Source organism: Frieseomelitta varia, unplaced genomic scaffold (genome assembly GCF_011392965.1).
Source record: "Frieseomelitta varia isolate USP_RPSP 00005682 unplaced genomic scaffold, Fvar_1.2 scaffold_203, whole genome shotgun sequence".
NCBI lineage: Eukaryota > Metazoa > Arthropoda > Insecta > Hymenoptera > Apidae > Frieseomelitta > Frieseomelitta varia.
In genome coordinates, this window is record NW_025109784.1 from 746,937 (window position 1) to 763,639 (window position 16,703).

The window sequence follows — 16,703 nt, forward strand, 5'->3', positions numbered from 1 at the left end:
ATTTGAAAGATACTTCGAACGATACTAACAAACTGAAAGTCATGACCACTAATAAATCTTTTGTCACAATTTCAAATGAAAATTCGTCAGAACCCAAGAATAAAATATACAACAATAGTCATTCATTTTCTTCTAAAACCTACGGAGAAAATATTGATACAATTAAAGAAACAAAGGCTTTAAAAGAAGAAAAGAATTTGATTGATGAAATATTGTCTAATTTGACTACAAACGACATGCAAACGTTACAAATAGAAGAAACTACTATCTCGTCAAATTTATCTCCACGTCAAATTTTTCCAGGGGAAACGAAAGAAGCTAAAACGATGAAAACAACGAACACGACAACAAAATCGAGAAGTCACGAAAACTACACTTCAAAATCCGAAAAACTGAAAAGTACTAGAGCTTCAGAAAACTTAAAAGATTTAAGGTCCGATTTGTTGAACACTGCTCAAATCAAAGCAAAAGATAATGCAAGTATAAAATATCGAAAATTAAGAGACTTATCTGCAGAACCTAGACGCAATACAGGAGATAGTATTAAGTTAGATAGAAAACGATCCCGATCGCAAATAAGTTTTCGAACGAACGAGTCGCCGAGAGAAATTACACCGCGATCACATGAATGCCCAAGCAATACAAATTCTATAAATTATACTCAATCGTTGGAAACTAAGTCAAAATCAAAAGCTCCCCTGAAATCTTCATCGCCAACGCCAAAAACGTCTTCAAAATCTTGCATACCGATCTTGAAAAGTAGATTAGAAGCAGCTCGGAAGACTGAAAATGAATCACGACCTAAGAGTCCGATGAGAGGGCCGCTAACGATGACTATGTTCTGGAGGGATAATCTGTGTGACAAAAGTCAAAATGAGATGGACGAAATTCAGGTAGAAGGTAAATCAAGAAATAAAGACCCATGTGCAGAAGAAATAGATTCCTGTATAGAAAAAGCAAACGATGCTGGTAATCATAAACAAGATTCGACAAAAGTATCGCACATTGCACAAGGTATAAGTGAAAATCCCGACAGTAACATTACTTCTCAAGAACAAATGGTAATATATGTTAACATATTCACAAAACAAGACAACAATATGACAAAAATAGTGGATCCAAATAAATTTCTGGAATATATTAAAAATAGAAAATTAAGTGTGCAACAGCTAGAAGAAAATCAAACTAACAAAAAACATAATGAATTTCGAGGATTCTGTTCAAAAAATGAGAAGGATACGGTGCATAAAATTGTTACAGTCATTTCTTCCATTATAAATTGTAATGAGCTAGATCAGACTACGTCAACTAATTTGTCAGCATCAAAAACACAAAATGACTCGTTGTCGAGTATCTTATTAAATGGTAAATTAAAAAATTTATGTTTTTTATTCGTCGAACAAAAAGAGGTCGATGTAACTGCTAAACCTTCTGTTATCGATACAAGCACGTCTATATCAGATCTAGATAATGTTTCAAAAACAAAAAATGCAATAAACAAATTTCAAATATGTGGAACGCCTAAAGAATTAAATAACGAAGAATACATAATGTTATTAGAAATTCTTCAGCAAGAACAGAATTTTATACATCTACGAGAATTGCAAAATGTTTGTAAGAAGCTTGTATCGAAACATTAAAAAAAATCTAAATAAAATTAAATCACAAATAGTATCGTTTATCTATATTTATAAAATTCATCATTGATAATGACAATTATATTTTTGTAACATTACGCTTTTATATCTTAATATCGAACATGAATATCATGTAATTATATTGTGTGTATGTGTGTGTGTGTGTGTATATAAATATATACCCATTTGGAAATAAATGTATTTTTTACATGATGTGAGAAAGCATTAAATTTTATGCTATTGCAATTTTAATTTATAATGAGAATAAATAACGTACCTGCATTTGTACACTCTGACAATTAACGAATTCGATACTTGATACAACAGAATCGAAGACAACGGATGATTTGCGACACGAGTCCATAACGATGGAGTTAACTTTGCCTTTGATAACTAGAGTACTGTCTTGACATCGGAACATGTAGATTACGTTGTTCATCTCCACGTTATCAATAACTAAATCTTTATTACCTTTATGATATTCCTACAACAAAAGATGTTTTGTGAATACAGAATGAATTTCTAACAATATCATGTACTTACCACGAGCCATTTCTTCCCATCTCTAGTGAATACAGGAGGTTTATCAATTGGCGCATTTGCAGGCGGAATTGTTTTCGTTGGTACAGCATTATCAACAACAGGTGCTTTAAATGGTGCTGGCCCAGTTCTCAACGAAGGATTTTTGTGTGTTTGCATGTCTGATGTAACTTTCTTTAGGTCTGTAAAATCAATTTTTAAAATTTTATTATTTAATAATCTCACTATTTGGTAACTACATTATATTTACTCTTTGTAATAGCTTCTCCTTGATTAATTTCGGCGAAAAGAGCACTTCTGTCATCGCTAATATTTGCCGGTGCTACGTCTCCCATAGGAGGCATGCATGGTGGTGGAGGTGGTGGTATGCCTGCTGGCGCAGAGCCAGTTTTTGCCCATACAAGTCCTGTTGTATGATGCTGACGCACATATTGCTGCAAATCACTTAGTGTCTGTACCCAAGCCTTGCACCACTCAGCATGTACTTTATCTCTGTAGATATAAAAAAACTAAATGAATTCTGCATTAATTTCTGCATGAATTCTGCAGTAATTAATTTCTAGAAAACAAATTATTATATATAAAGGAACAATAGAAAAACATCTATAAAACATCGATTAACAATCTATAATGAAAACCTACTTCTCTTTCCATTCCTTTAATACACGATTTGTATAGAATTGCCCAGCATCATTCATTTCCTTTACATAAGGTGCTGGAGTAGGTGACACTGCAACCCATCCTAAAGCTGGAATACTTTCACTAATTGCTGATAAATGATTGAAAAATTGAGATCCTCTATTTTTCTCACGAAACTCCTGAATCTGTTGAATTTGTGTAGATGTAGGTGCAAGAAGAGAAATTTGTTCTGACTGGTTCGCCGGGATTGGGCGACTTGCTGCAGTCCGAATAAATTCCAGTTGGATCCTATTAAAAAAGTTTAATTTAATACTTAATAACATACGTGTAGAATTTAAAATACAGACATTATTAATAAAATACTTACCTGAATGCCTTTTCTACAAGCTTGCTGTGAGTAACTACATCACCGCCAATTTTTTCACTCAGTTGTAAATATTCTTTCACAGGACCAGCCAAAAGATCTTCATATCCTGCGACTGACATGCTGATAAATTTATCTTCTACTTTTTTCTCTGTTGAATGAGAAGGTGAGGCAGAGAGTACTGAGTCACTGTCTTTCACTGCTTGAGATCTCTTTGGCGATGGTGTGTTTGTTTGAACAGCAGAATCTTGAGTTTCAGTTACAGACTGACCTTTTACTTTTTCCAATCTTCTTGTAACTTTTTCCAATCTATTTACCAACTCTTCCAAATGTTCCTCCTTATCATTAGCTTCACAACCTTTAATTATAATACATTTTTATGTGTGTGAAACAGAAATGCTTTGATGTTGATAAAAGAAAATCATAAAACTTATTTTTCTCGTTCTGCATAAAGTGACTTTAAAAGACATGCAAAAAACTCAAATTTCGCCAAAATTTAATAACAAAATAGATATTTTTCATTGTAATTATACATCGTCGAATATTTGCAAATAAAATTGAAATGAAACAAAATTTTCAGTAATTGTAGAATATATACTCCAGAACGTTCGCATTTATACTGACTAAATTAAATATAGAATGAATATATAAATAGTTGCATTAACATCCACAGCCACTAGATTATTATGCTGCGAGCAACATGTAATGCCAGATATAAATCTATGGGTACTTAAAAATGTTCATATAAAACAAATTTACGATAACTATAATGTTACACCTAATAATTATGTTTGAAGAATCTATCACAATAAATTACATCAAACAGGGAACGGTAATCACACTGTAAATTTTAATTTGAAGTAAATTCGTATCATTCCAATTGCTATGAAAATTCATAAACTGTATAAATGTGAGATTAAGTAACTTGCTTTGGATTACACAATTTTTAAATTCATATAGTAAAACGTGACATAATGAGGAGATGAATCAATTTGTTATCATTGTTTTCGTAACTAAATACCATTCTAAATTATAAAGATTATAAAGACGTACTTGGCTTAATTATTCCTTTGCTTGATTAAAAATTATTCTTTTACAAAGAGAAACTTTCACGGACGAGATCCTCTAGCCTTTTCAGAAACGCTTGAAGAACTAAACCGCAGTCTTAATGATATTCAACGCGGGTGTGTTCGTCGCGACCTATTCTTAGGAAATCTGCGAAAATTGAATCACGCGTGGGTAGATACCATTCTATATGGAATCTCACGAGTTTCCAACTATTTAACAATTAAAAATATTCTGCATATCTATGTACACATCGTGTAAACACGCTTAAATACAAAATACTTTATAATTTACAGCTTATTTATTAATTAGTGAAATTAAGAAGTATACATTTTATTCGTATTTTATGTTTGCAATTAGAAGAAAATAAATTTTTCACGAGTGTCGTTCTAATTGTTTCATATAATTCTTTTTCTCTTCATAATGAAAACAATTCGTCAAATAATACACCAAAAGTTGAAAGGTAAACAGGTCGGAATGTAAAAATAGAGCGACTAATGACGAAACACTACACTATACAGTAAGAAAGAGAATAAAGTTCTGAGGTTGCCGCGTTCTTTGCCACAACTCGAAAACAAATGGTTTTATTGAAAAATATTTTTCGAGATAACACACTTGATAAATTACTACCTATGGTATTCTAATTTTGACAGAAATATAAAAACATTTCGTTAATTCAATATTCAGAAAAATTCATTCTATGAAATATATTACTTCAATAAATAGATTTCAAAGCATAAGAAATATCACAATATTAAAAAAAAAAAAAAAATAACGTGGATTTTAGATTACTAAACTTTGGCAAATTAAAGTTAAAAAGATCACATGAAATATTTTTCTATGATCTCAAATATATTTTGCAAAATATTTGCCACTCATACGCTCATTCATACAACAAAGTTAACTTATACAACGAAATTAATTGATCAAGTAAAATAAATCGGTTCAATCATACGTGGTATTTTTAAATCAGTAAATGAAACCGAACAGAAGGTTTTTAGAAAGGTAAGAAATGAATTTAGGATGAGCCCTAACCGGTATGCACCATCGGTCCTAGGGGGTCGAACCTCACTCTGTGTTCTGTCGCGTTTTGCGCGGCGTGTAATAAATCGGAGAAGAATCTGTGACGTCTTAAAGCTAGTTCATCGCGAGCAACCGGCGTCGCCGGTGGTTCCTGCATTCCGCTACATTCTTCTGAATCGTGCTCGCCATCTTCTTCCTCCGAAAGCCACCGAGGAATTGACGGAACTGCGCATCGTACATCCCAATATAGACATCTCATCTATCTATAGTGGCTCACGAAAGTATTTGAACACTCAAAGAAACTTTTTACGAATGTAATATGTGTATTATATGACACACCTTGAAATTTCATTAACAGCATAATGGAACACTCCGATAAAATTTGAAGTGAATTAAAAATATCATCTCTGGCATTAAGTATAAAGCCAGAGAAGTTTAAGTGTATGTCGCTGTTCATACTGTGTATATTAATTTTTGAAAAAGTATATGCTTGTATTAAATGTTTTGTAACTTCTATATACATCCCCGGATTTGGTTTCAAGTTTTGAATGTTCTTCATATAACACAGATAATATACTTATAATAATTTCGTGAGTCACTGTAAATATCTATCATTCAATATATGCAATTTCCTCATTCATAATTCAGAACAATTTAATACTTTTCATTTTCATAATGACATTCGTTGTCTCCAAGTCGTTTATAAAGTCGCCTAATATGAAGAAAATTATGACATGGAATACTCGTTTTGCACAAATTTATATTCTTCTGATGTACACGGTGAACAATAGATTCAATGCACGAAGATTTCAGGGCTGAGACGAGATAGATTTTGTATCTCCAATGTGCTAAAAAAAAGAATTGAAAAAATATCATAAGTTCTCCTTATCTACGAATTTGCATAATTTTTGTTTTCAATTTAGTATGGATACTGACTCTTTTTACTCTGTTTTCCGGTAGATTGTAAAAGAAGAGATATTGTAGTCTTAAAACATGAAAAAAAATTTTTTAAAAAAATGCTTCTGATCAAGCTGTTTTTAAAAAATAAATCCCATATTAAGCGACTTTATCCTAATTAATGAAAAATTGCTTCTATGAATTTGCTATTTGATGCTGTTATTAACAATGTAAATTATATTTCAAAAATTTGACAACGAAATGAATCATAAAATGAGCAAATCGCATGTTTGAAGATATTGGTAAAAATTTTTAGCTTCGCTTTCAATTCATCTATTAGCTAATTTTCAATCAATGACGAAATATGAGATACAATTACTATTTCAATCTCTCTTTTCAATGAGAAAGAAGTTTGGCAATTTTTGCCTTATTGAAGTGAATTCGATCATCATCACATTTTTTGCAAATTGCTTTCTACGTTTTTCATATCTCGAGCAAATCTTTATAACATTTCGTTATTATTATTATTAAACGAAATGTTAATATTATTAAATTCGCTATTATCTATTAAACGAAACTAAAAATGTCCGTTTCTTTTTTCTTTTTTACCATTTTCCTTTTGCCAAAGAAAAAACTCCGCAATAAAGATATACCTGGCGGCTTTTCGGTCGCGTTGGTATCGTTCGGACAGGCTTCGAAAACGGAATCATCGCCTTCCTCCTCGGGTCCGTCATCGATCGTTCTCTCGATATACGCGGAAGAGTCGTAAAGATTAATTTTAACGGCGCTGGGAACCCCGGAATTCAGCATTGCCTCCACCACTCCTCCTCCACCTTTGCCACCCCCGTTATCGTTTCCGCTTACATTGTCACTTTCCTCCGCCGTCCTGTTCCCATTAGCATCCTCACTTCCGTTCACCTCGCCGCTACTCTTCTCCAGTTTCGCTCGACCGCTCCCACTTCCGATATCGTTCTCATTGTCACCCCCCTTGTCGTCGTTCGATCCCGCTGTCAATTCGGCGGCCTGCGATCGAGAATTGTCGTTCACCTCGTCGCGCTTTCCAGCAGGCAACGGACTCTTAACGGTCAGGTCGTCGACCACTTCCGTACCACCGTCTTTCTCCATCGACGGGGAAGAAACTTTCTCAAATCTCTGCACGTCGCCGTTCAACTTCTCCTCCCGTCCGATCGGCCCGTTCTCCTCGAGCTTCGTGCAATCGATGCCAACTAACTGCGAGTCGGCAGCCTTCTGATTCTGCTGCTTTGGCGTCAACTTCGCCACCTCGCCGTTCGGCTTCTCCTTCTTTGAGCTTTTGTTGCACACACAGCATTTAAACATCGTCGATATCGATTATGGATTTCCGTTTTGTCAGCAATAAACGCTTTCGGCGGCTTTCAACCGAAACTTTCAAACGCTTTCAAAACTGATAGGCCTCTCCGGTGTGTCACGCGGCCTTTATCGCCGAGCCGGTATCGTCTTGCATCGATACTATTGATCCAATAGTAGTTCGGAACCAACTGATTCGAAAGGCTCGATAAAATTGATCGATACGTGTTTCGTACGTGTCAACGAGAGAATATACAAGAGAATATACAAGAAGCTCGGGCAACTTCGTAACAATGTAAAATATTGACTGTTAATTCGGAATTTCGTGTTTCTCTCTCTCTCTTTTTTTTTTAATTTTAGTTTTAGTGTCAATTAGAATATGTAACAGTTATAGATAGAAAACAGCGTAAACGGTTCTTAAAATGTAACGATTGGAATAGTCAGATCAGAAGATAATAACAACGAATAGAAGAATATTTCAATATTTAGGCGCTCAAGTTCAACGCTGACCCCTCACAGCCGTACAGTATAAAACTGGTGCTTGAATATTTTAGTTCTGCTGGCTCTTTCAAACCAAGCAACCGAATATGTCGTTTCAACCGGATTTCCCACGGGAATCATACACTACAAATTGTTAGGCGTGTATAACCCGGTATAAATTACATATCTTCACAGCCGGTTTATGCGTTTACGGAATGTAGATCCGTCAATATCGTACGCAATTAAGTACCGAAATCTTTAAGTACGAAGATGCGTAATAAGATCAATAATTAACACATTATTTCCTCTCTTTACAGAAATTACTAGGCAATAGATAGTCTGATTAACAATCAACGTATATCGTCAATGTAACAAAGATAATATATTTATTTAAGTTTTATCAAACCTAATCTAACGTTTCAACGACTCAAAAATCTCCATTTTATCGTTTGCAAACAACAGCTTCTAGGAACACTTTCGTAACGCTTTTGCAAGAAGTATATAAAGACACTTGCAACGAAATTACAACACTTGAGGATTCGTACGTGAACGAGATCTATAGCGTATATTTTCCCCGCGAATTTCCCTTGATGGCGCGATGATCGATCCCAACAACGCCCAGGTTTACGTTTTCGAGATCAGTGTAACAGATGTAAAAATGGACGTTGCACGTCCATCTAATGTAAATATGTAAAAAGACGATTGTAAAATTTTCAAATATTTTGGAAGACTAAATGGTACCTTTAGATGCGATTTCCGGTCGCGAGAAATACGAGAAAGAAAGAAATTTCCCTTTAGAACAAGGACATATATAATTTATCTGGCAGTAGTTATTCTTCTAAGTGTGACCTGTATTTGTGTTTTTCGTAATGAAAGAGGATGAAAAAGACTCGAAAAATCCGATAAGCAGCGGTAAAAGGTTGAACAGACACGTATATCGTCACAAGCACATGTCTTTTCAATGCACGCTCGGTCGCCCGAAGAAATTTGCATACATTTATCTGCAATGAATCACGGTTACAAATTGAGCTATATAGAATGTAATTAAAGACGTAAATTAATGTATGCACGAGATTATGGCATTAATACACCGATACAGGGCGAATCTTCACTTAAAAATTTGTGCAGTACGTCTTTCAGATTACCAACTCTTTTAACCCATCGAGTTAACATTAGATGCGTTTATTAATAATAAAAACAAAATTGCTTCAGCCTTCGGAACACCGCCCAGGTATTTAAAAAGTGATGACTGCTCTAAATCACTTCCAGATATTCCAGAGTTATTGACACTTGAACAAAAGATGAGCCCGAGTTGCACATTACGAGTGAAAATGTCGAATTAATTCACAAAATCTGTAAGGGTGGAGTGTCTACCCTCTCGAAAAACAGTCTACTTTGGAAGCAGCCGGCGCAATGCTCCACTGCTTTAGGTTTCGACCGGCACTCTGCGGTGCTGCCGCAGGGTGGACGAGACCCGAAATTGTTACAAGTTCCTTAGATAAAGAGCCACGTGCAGTGCAGGACTTTCGAGAGTCAATTTCATTTCTAACAGGACCAGAGTCAAACTTTAGCCGTAACTGTACTTCGCAGCAACTAAAAAGGCAACGGATTACTAATTCGATTTGAAAGTATGATACAACATAATATTCATGTATAAAATTTTACTAATAACATAAAAATGTATTAAAAGCATACGTGTGCCAGATATAATAACCCGTAGAATGTTTCTCACGAATAAGTCGGAAAGGATGATCAAATAGACCAAGCAAATAATTGAGAATGACTCACAATCACATACATTATATTTCCGGCACATCTACGAACGTAGTTTATCGTACTTTGTTTTATTATAAATAACTCGCGCTGATAGCGATAAATCTTATCTAGATAAAAGCTGAAATATTATTTTATAAATTATGTTCTACGTGATTCATATTCAATGTGAATTCGACTATCATATATTGTGAATCATCACAGGTTTGCGAGAATATTATGTGACAATCAATGTAAGAATAAATGATAAAATATTAATCATTATTCTCTATAAATGAATACATACTTAAAATTTCTGCAGTATTCGATTGTATTATAATTGTAACAACAGCTTTATAATCATCTTTTGCATCTACATACAATTTACTTGCAACAAGCTACAAAATTATAATTAGTTAATGTTGATTATTATAATGTAAAACAATATAACGTTGATAATTTGTTAAATTTTCATAAAATCAGATATTGAATATTATATACAGAAGTATAATGAATAGAATTTATGGAAGAATTTTAACTTATACTCACGATTTTGCCACATATTTAAAACTTTTTTATAAGCGCCTGGAACCATTCGGGAATTATCTTCTACTACTTCGTCAAGATTGGGCATTTCGAAATAAATCGTTTTCAATAAGCACGCAAATGATTGTTTAAAAGAGAGAGATATTAATAGACAAAACGTAAAAACCTCATGCATTCGATGACTAAATAATGAATGACGATAACGGACTCAGTTCGTCAGCTTTCACGATGGAATTTTAATCTTGCGTTAGAATCACAGGACCGTATCGTGTAACCAACCTAATAGTACAAAATCTTAATAATGAATATTTTAATAATTATCAAAAAAACCCGAAAAATACCTTTAAATAAATATAATAAAAAACATTTTTTTATATAAATTTATATACTTCTATCTAGCATTAAATTGAATAATTTCATACCTTAAATACAACAAATAAATCCTTATTTGGGCATCAAGTTTCAAATATTATTGGCAATTTTTAAATTGCACGTCTCAATTTCTGCAGCGGAAGCGAAACAATTGAATTAAAGCGTACCATTTAATAAGATTATAGCTTCCCAATTGTGTAGCTTTAAAATACGTTACCAGGTGTAAAGTGTCAGGTGCAGCAGCATAGTATGACTCACAATCGAAACACAGCAGGGGAAATATACACACAAGTCTAACCATGTTCATAACCAAACCAGACGTACTTTCGTTTCTTTCATCGAAGAAATAATTCCAATTCGACTCATTAGACGTATGATATATCACGTTTTTCAAGTACACATATATATTTACATTTATATGTAAATTAAATTTAAGTACAAATAACGTAAACTGCAGAGCCTCTCGTAAATAGTAAAATGTTTTCAGCGCAGTTAATACATATCTAGTGGCAGTGAAATGTTCCAGAGTAAATATAAATAAAATAATGCAAATTTACTTACCAATACAGAGTCTCAGTGAAATCCAGCAATACGCATACTATACTTTTGACAATTGACTTGATAACAACACAACAAACACGATACACAAGTAGCGAGAATTCAATCTGACAACATTACTACATACACTGGGGCGTTTGCCGGATACCGGAAGTGCTACTCTTACTATTGCGCGAGCTTTGGAATCACACATGCGCCCACGTTCAAATATTATCTGCAAAGGAAATTTATTCTAATGCCGCATTATTAATTTGAAACTATATACTAACAAGACAAAGAAACAGAAATTTCGTTATACGTTACACGTTCGATAGATTTGGCACATTGTCAAAGTAATTTTAAATTTATTTCTGTACATTCTAACTCATCGAAATTAAAATTGTAACAAAATGCAAATGAAGCTTCCTATGATGTAAATTTTAAAACTTGTGCATCAAATAATTATTTTAAAATAACATTCCGCATTGGCATGTATGTATGTGCGCATATATCAGTGCTGCCACCTGGTTTTTACTTAGTTCTTCGAAAGAAGTAACTGCAGTTATTGCTATTCAGTCATAATTAGTTTTATCTAATATTTTATTAACAATATTTATTATTAAAAAAATTAAATTAAAGATTTATAATTAAAGATTTCGTAATACTTTGCAATACCAATTTACTTTCAAAATTCAATTATTGATGTTATTCTTTCTTGTAATTATTTAATGAAAGTGATAAGGATTTAAGGTCTACATTTTATTATAATCATTTTGCATAAATATTTTAATGAAAAGTGATATAAAGTATCATTTATTAAAGTGATTGAGTTGCGTTAAAAGTTATACAGAAAATAAAAACAGGGTATACAAAAATATCATACAACCAAAAATATGACCACAAAATTTCTATTTATTGAACCAATGAATATTTTAAGTATAATACCTCAGTATCATATATTGCTCGAAGCATTCTTAATAATGTGGCTCACTTGGTTTATTAGTAAAAAATATTACAGCCAAGACAGAATGCTAGCTGAAGATGAAGTAGAAAAAAAACTTGCTGAGTGGAATCCTGAACCTTTAATAAATAATCCGCAAATGAATCATATATCTTTAAATCCAAGACGTATAACGTCCAGAGCTGGTAAAAAAATAGTGGTAGATGGAAAAGATTGTTTGAATTTAGGCACGCACAATTATCTAGGATTAACTGAAAATAATGAAATAGAAAAAAATGCAATAGCAGCAATAAGAAAATACGGAGTAGGCTCTTGTGGGCCACGTGGATTTTATGGTACTGTTGATGTTCATCTTGAATTGGAAGAACGTTTAGCAAATTACACAGATACAGAAGAAGCAGTTGTATATTCATATGGATTTAGTACAATTTCCTCTGCAATTGCAGCTTATTGCAAGCGCAGGGATCTTGTATTTGTCGATGAACAAGTAAATTTTGCTATACAAAAAGGATTAGATGCATCTAAAACTAATATTATTTATTTTAAACATAATGACGCAAATGATCTTCAGAATTTATTAATGAAACAAGCAAAAATTGATGAACAGAATCCTAAAAAAGCAGCTAAAATCAAACGCTTCCTAATAATTGAAGGTATTTATATGAATACTGGAAATATCTGTCCATTACCAGAATTGGTTGCACTTTGTAGACAATATAAATTAAGAATATTTATTGATGAGTCAATATCATTTGGAACTCTTGGTGAACATGGGAAAGGCATCACTGAACACTTTGGTGTTCCTAGACAGGAAATTGATATGATTATGGGTAAATAATGTTATTGAATTATGATTAATGAATCTTAATCTTTGGTATTTATATTGTATTTGCATTACGTTCAGGTTCTCTGGATTGGGCAATAGGATCTATTGGAGGTTTCTGCGTAGGTACATCATTTATTATTGAACACCAACGCTTATCTGGGCTTGGATATTGCTTTTCTGCATCTTTACCACCTCTTTTAACAACTGCAGCTATTACTTCTTTAGACATTATGAAAAATAATCCGCAAATATTTAAATCATTAAGGGATAATTGCATAGCTATAAATCAGGGACTTCAAAACATTCATTGCCTGGAATGTTCAAGTTTCCCAGAATCCCCAGTAAAACATGTATATTTAAAGAATAAAAAAGATCGTGCTGCAGAAGAACAATTGCTTTCTAAGATTTCTAATAGATGTATTGAAAACAATTTAGCAATTATAACTCCTGTCTATTTAGAAGCGGAGAAAAATTTGCCTAGGCCTAGTCTTAGGCTTTGTATTTCTACACTTCTCAACAAAAGTGATATCGATTTTGCAATGAATGTATTGAAAAAATGTGCTGAAGAAGTCCTTATGAGTATAAATTAGAGTGAAATAAATTCCAAATCAATGTTTTAAAATTAATATATATTTTTATTTTCCACTCTATAGTTATTTAGTTATATAGTATGCAATTAAAAAAAGATTTCTTATTGATTATATTGCAAAGTATTTTTCTTTCCTACAAACTTCATGTTTTACTTAATATTGTGCCATCTTCATATTGTGATAAACATTTTATAAGATTAATTAAATATATTATAAAGATTAACTTAAAATCAATTTTGGATTAAGTAGAGATTATATTTGTAATTTTAAATAAATAAATAAATATGAAATACAATATGATCTTTTTATTAATCGTTTCATACTATAATAATTCAACAAATATATTGAAATATATAATTTATAAAAATATTAAGACAATAGTTATACTTAAGATTTAAAATATTTAATTAAAACTTAAAAATTTTAATTAAACTAATAACTTATGTTTCAAGTTTAAATAATAATAGTTTTCAATTTTATTCGTATCTCTACGTAATAAATTTTAATGCAATATGTATAACAAATTTTAATGTATTTTTATCTAGTTTTAACTATTTTTATATAAATCTCGAAAACAACATTAAATTTATTATTTTTGTATAATTTTGTTTCTTTGGGCATTTTTTTCAAATTTTTTAAATTTTCGCGCTTAATAAGAAGACGTATCCGTTAAGATATAGTTTGCGTCAGAGAACTTCCTCCTCCTTCTATGCAGCAGCTGTAAACTTTGCCGAGGTAAGAGAAATTGTTTCTTGCTATTTTTGTAAGAAAATAACTGCTTATTTATTTTTTATTTATAGAAATCAGTGTATAGTACTAATTACCTCGTATCACACTAATAAAATGCAAAAAATATAAAATATTTATGATTATTTAAGTTAAAATGTGTACGTGCCATGTGGTCACATAACCATAATTTTTTTTAACAATATATGATTAATTATGTTGAATTTTTACACAAATAATATTTATCTTTTATAAATATTTATGAAATTAATAAAATATATAAAACAAATGAAGAAATAAAAAAAATAATATGATGATAAAACAAAACGTCTGATAATCTGAGAACTACACAGAAGCTAGAAATAGCAGAACCCATCTGTGTACGGATTATAAGATTATACATTACACGAATGTGTCGTCTGATTTGAATCTTTATAAAAATGTCTTGCAACAATAATAGTAAAGTATATATTTAAGTAAGTTTCTTTTATTTTTAGTCCTTAAACGTTCCCTATACACACTTCAAGATGGGTAGGGAGGACAAGGCAACGTGGAAGTCCAATTATTTTACAAAACTTGTTGTAAGTATTCGAGATATTTTATTGAGGTATTTTAATTAAAATATTTAGGTCATTTCTATACTCTATATATCTTTATATAGCAACTATTGGATGATTATCCAAAATGTTTTATTGTGGGTGCTGACAATGTTGGCTCTAAACAAATGCAACAAATCCGTATGTCTCTTCGTGGAAATGCTGTTGTATTAATGGGAAAAAACACTATGATGAGGAAAGCTATTCGCGGTCATATTGAACGTAATGCTGCCCTTGAAAAACTTCTTCCACATATTCGTGGAAACGTTGGTTTTGTTTTTACACGTGGAGACTTAATTGAAGTAAGAGATAAACTATTGGAAAACAAAGTCAGAGCACCAGCTAGAGCAGGTGCTATTGCACCATTAAGTGTAATTATCCCTGCACAAAACACTGGTCTTGGTCCTGAAAAAACATCATTCTTCCAAGCTTTGAGCATTCCTACCAAGATTTCTAAGGGTACTATTGAAATTATTGTAAGCATATAATTACAATACAATTTAAATGAATATCTTTTCATCTGAGGAAAAGATTAATATTTATTCTATTATATTTTAGAATGATGTACATATTTTAAAACCAGGGGATAAAGTAGGTGCATCTGAAGCCACTCTTTTAAATATGTTGAACATCTCTCCATTTTCATATGGTTTACTTGTTGAACAAGTCTATGATTCAGGTACTATTTTTGCACCTGAAATTTTAGATATCAAACCAGAAGATCTACGTGAAAAATTTATGGCTGGAGTGGCAAATTTGGCTGCAGTATGTTTAGCTATTGGCTATCCTACAATAGCTAGTGCACCTCATAGTATTGCTAATGGATTCAAAAATCTGTTGGCAATTGCTGCTGTGACGGATGTTGAATTCGCAGAAGCAGCTACAATTAAGGAATATATCAAAGTATGTTATATTCATGTGTTTCCTTATTGCTCATTGATACAAAACTTATATAAATATTGAAGGATTTTTCCAAGAATTTTGTATAATTGGTGTCAGAGCCAAAAATAGTGTAACTCATTCACACTTGATGATTCTTGTTAAAAAATGCGTTAAAAGCAATTTGACAACATACTCTAGTTTTTAATATATATATATACATAATTATTAAAGCTTATTTGATATTGTTTAATATTTTTTATAGGATCCAAGTAAATTTGCCGCTGCTGTTACTGTTTCTGCACCAACTGCTACTGCTGCTGCTGCAGAAGCACCAGCTGCAGAGAAGAAAGAAGAAAAGAAACAAGAATCTGAATCAGAAGATGAAGATATGGGATTCGGTTTATTTGACTAAAATACAGGTGTACATACATATATATGTATGTATTATTATACATAACTAATCATGTATTTTAATAAATTAAAACTTCAAGAAAGATTCATAACAAACATAGTATATTAATTTAATCAATCCTTTTATTTGCTTATCTTCACATTTATGTCGACAATAAAAATGAATATTGCATCATTTAGATCTCTAAATAATTAGAAATTTAAAAAATTAATCAGTTAAAGTAGCATGATGTACGTGATAATTTAAAAAATATATTTTACTAAAATAATTACTTAATATTTATTTATATATCGTTTACACTTGATTAAAATTAATAAAACGGTTAAAATTGTATAAATTTATATACAAAGAAATAATCAATGTCTGTTTATCGGATTTTTTATCTATATATATATATGTAGAAGCAATTAATATTTAACCCTGACATTCCTATGGGTAGGTCACTAAGGCTCGCAAGTTTTGATGCGATAACAAAGCTATATACAGTAAAAACATCAGTTTTACCGGCACATTAAGGAAAAAAGTATAACAT

General features: G+C 31.8%; 3 protein-coding genes and 1 long non-coding RNA gene across 8 annotated transcripts in view; 3 read left to right on the forward strand and 1 right to left on the reverse strand.

Annotated features, from left to right (window-relative positions):
• Positions 1–11,364, reverse strand: part of LOC122526930 (adenylyl cyclase-associated protein 1) — a 19,246-nt gene extending 7,882 nt beyond the window's left edge. The window contains exons 1-7 of one of the 5 annotated variants that reach the window (XM_043650610.1): positions 6,819–7,633; positions 5,281–5,493; positions 3,184–3,538; positions 2,820–3,104; positions 2,428–2,669; positions 2,181–2,359; positions 1,915–2,121 (exon numbers count right to left, since the gene is read on the reverse strand). In XM_043650610.1, the coding sequence (XP_043506545.1) occupies positions 1,915–2,121; positions 2,181–2,359; positions 2,428–2,669; positions 2,820–3,104; positions 3,184–3,538; positions 5,281–5,493; positions 6,819–7,503 (2,166 nt within the window). In that variant the 5' untranslated portion in view covers positions 7,504–7,633. Of the gene's footprint in view, positions 1–1,914; positions 2,122–2,180; positions 2,360–2,427; positions 2,670–2,819; positions 3,105–3,183; positions 3,539–4,233; positions 4,390–5,280; positions 5,494–6,818; positions 7,634–10,272; positions 10,605–11,202 lie in introns of those variants that run through there. The other 4 variants (XM_043650614.1, XM_043650613.1, XM_043650612.1 and 1 more) reach the window with 4 other exon arrangements.
• On the forward strand, positions 8,501–10,002 carry LOC122526932. The gene is made up of 2 exons (XR_006306250.1): positions 8,501–8,653; positions 9,241–10,002. It is a non-coding gene; the product is annotated as an uncharacterized LOC122526932 (long non-coding RNA).
• A 381-nt stretch (positions 11,365–11,745) lies between the features above and the next one.
• Positions 11,746–13,841, forward strand: LOC122526931 (serine palmitoyltransferase 1). Its single transcript, XM_043650616.1, has 2 exons — positions 11,746–12,969; positions 13,044–13,841. Exons 1-2 carry the CDS (start codon positions 12,072–12,074, stop codon positions 13,553–13,555), a joined length of 1,410 nt encoding a protein of 469 aa, XP_043506551.1. The 5' UTR covers positions 11,746–12,071; the 3' UTR covers positions 13,556–13,841.
• Positions 13,842–14,225: 384 nt separating this feature from the next.
• On the forward strand, positions 14,226–16,266 carry LOC122526911 (60S acidic ribosomal protein P0). Its single transcript, XM_043650562.1, has 5 exons — positions 14,226–14,290; positions 14,779–14,862; positions 14,943–15,353; positions 15,436–15,780; positions 16,022–16,266. The coding sequence occupies exons 2-5, from the start codon at positions 14,809–14,811 to the stop codon at positions 16,169–16,171; spliced, it is 960 nt and encodes a 319-aa protein (XP_043506497.1). The 5' UTR covers positions 14,226–14,290; positions 14,779–14,808; the 3' UTR covers positions 16,172–16,266.
• The last annotated feature ends 437 nt before the right edge of the window (positions 16,267–16,703 follow it).

Coding starts and splice junctions, on each gene's coding strand:
- LOC122526931 (XM_043650616.1), top strand. CDS start 12,072: ATGACCACAAAATTTCTATTTATTGAACCAATGAATATTTTAAGTATA. Junction 12,970..13,043: donor GGAAATTGATATGATTATGG/GTAAATAATGTT, acceptor CATTACGTTCAG/GTTCTCTGGATTGGGCAATA.
- LOC122526911 (XM_043650562.1), top strand. CDS start 14,809: ATGGGTAGGGAGGACAAGGCAACGTGGAAGTCCAATTATTTTACAAAA. Junction 14,863..14,942: donor ATTATTTTACAAAACTTGTT/GTAAGTATTCGA, acceptor ATCTTTATATAG/CAACTATTGGATGATTATCC. Junction 15,354..15,435: donor AGGGTACTATTGAAATTATT/GTAAGCATATAA, acceptor ATTATATTTTAG/AATGATGTACATATTTTAAA.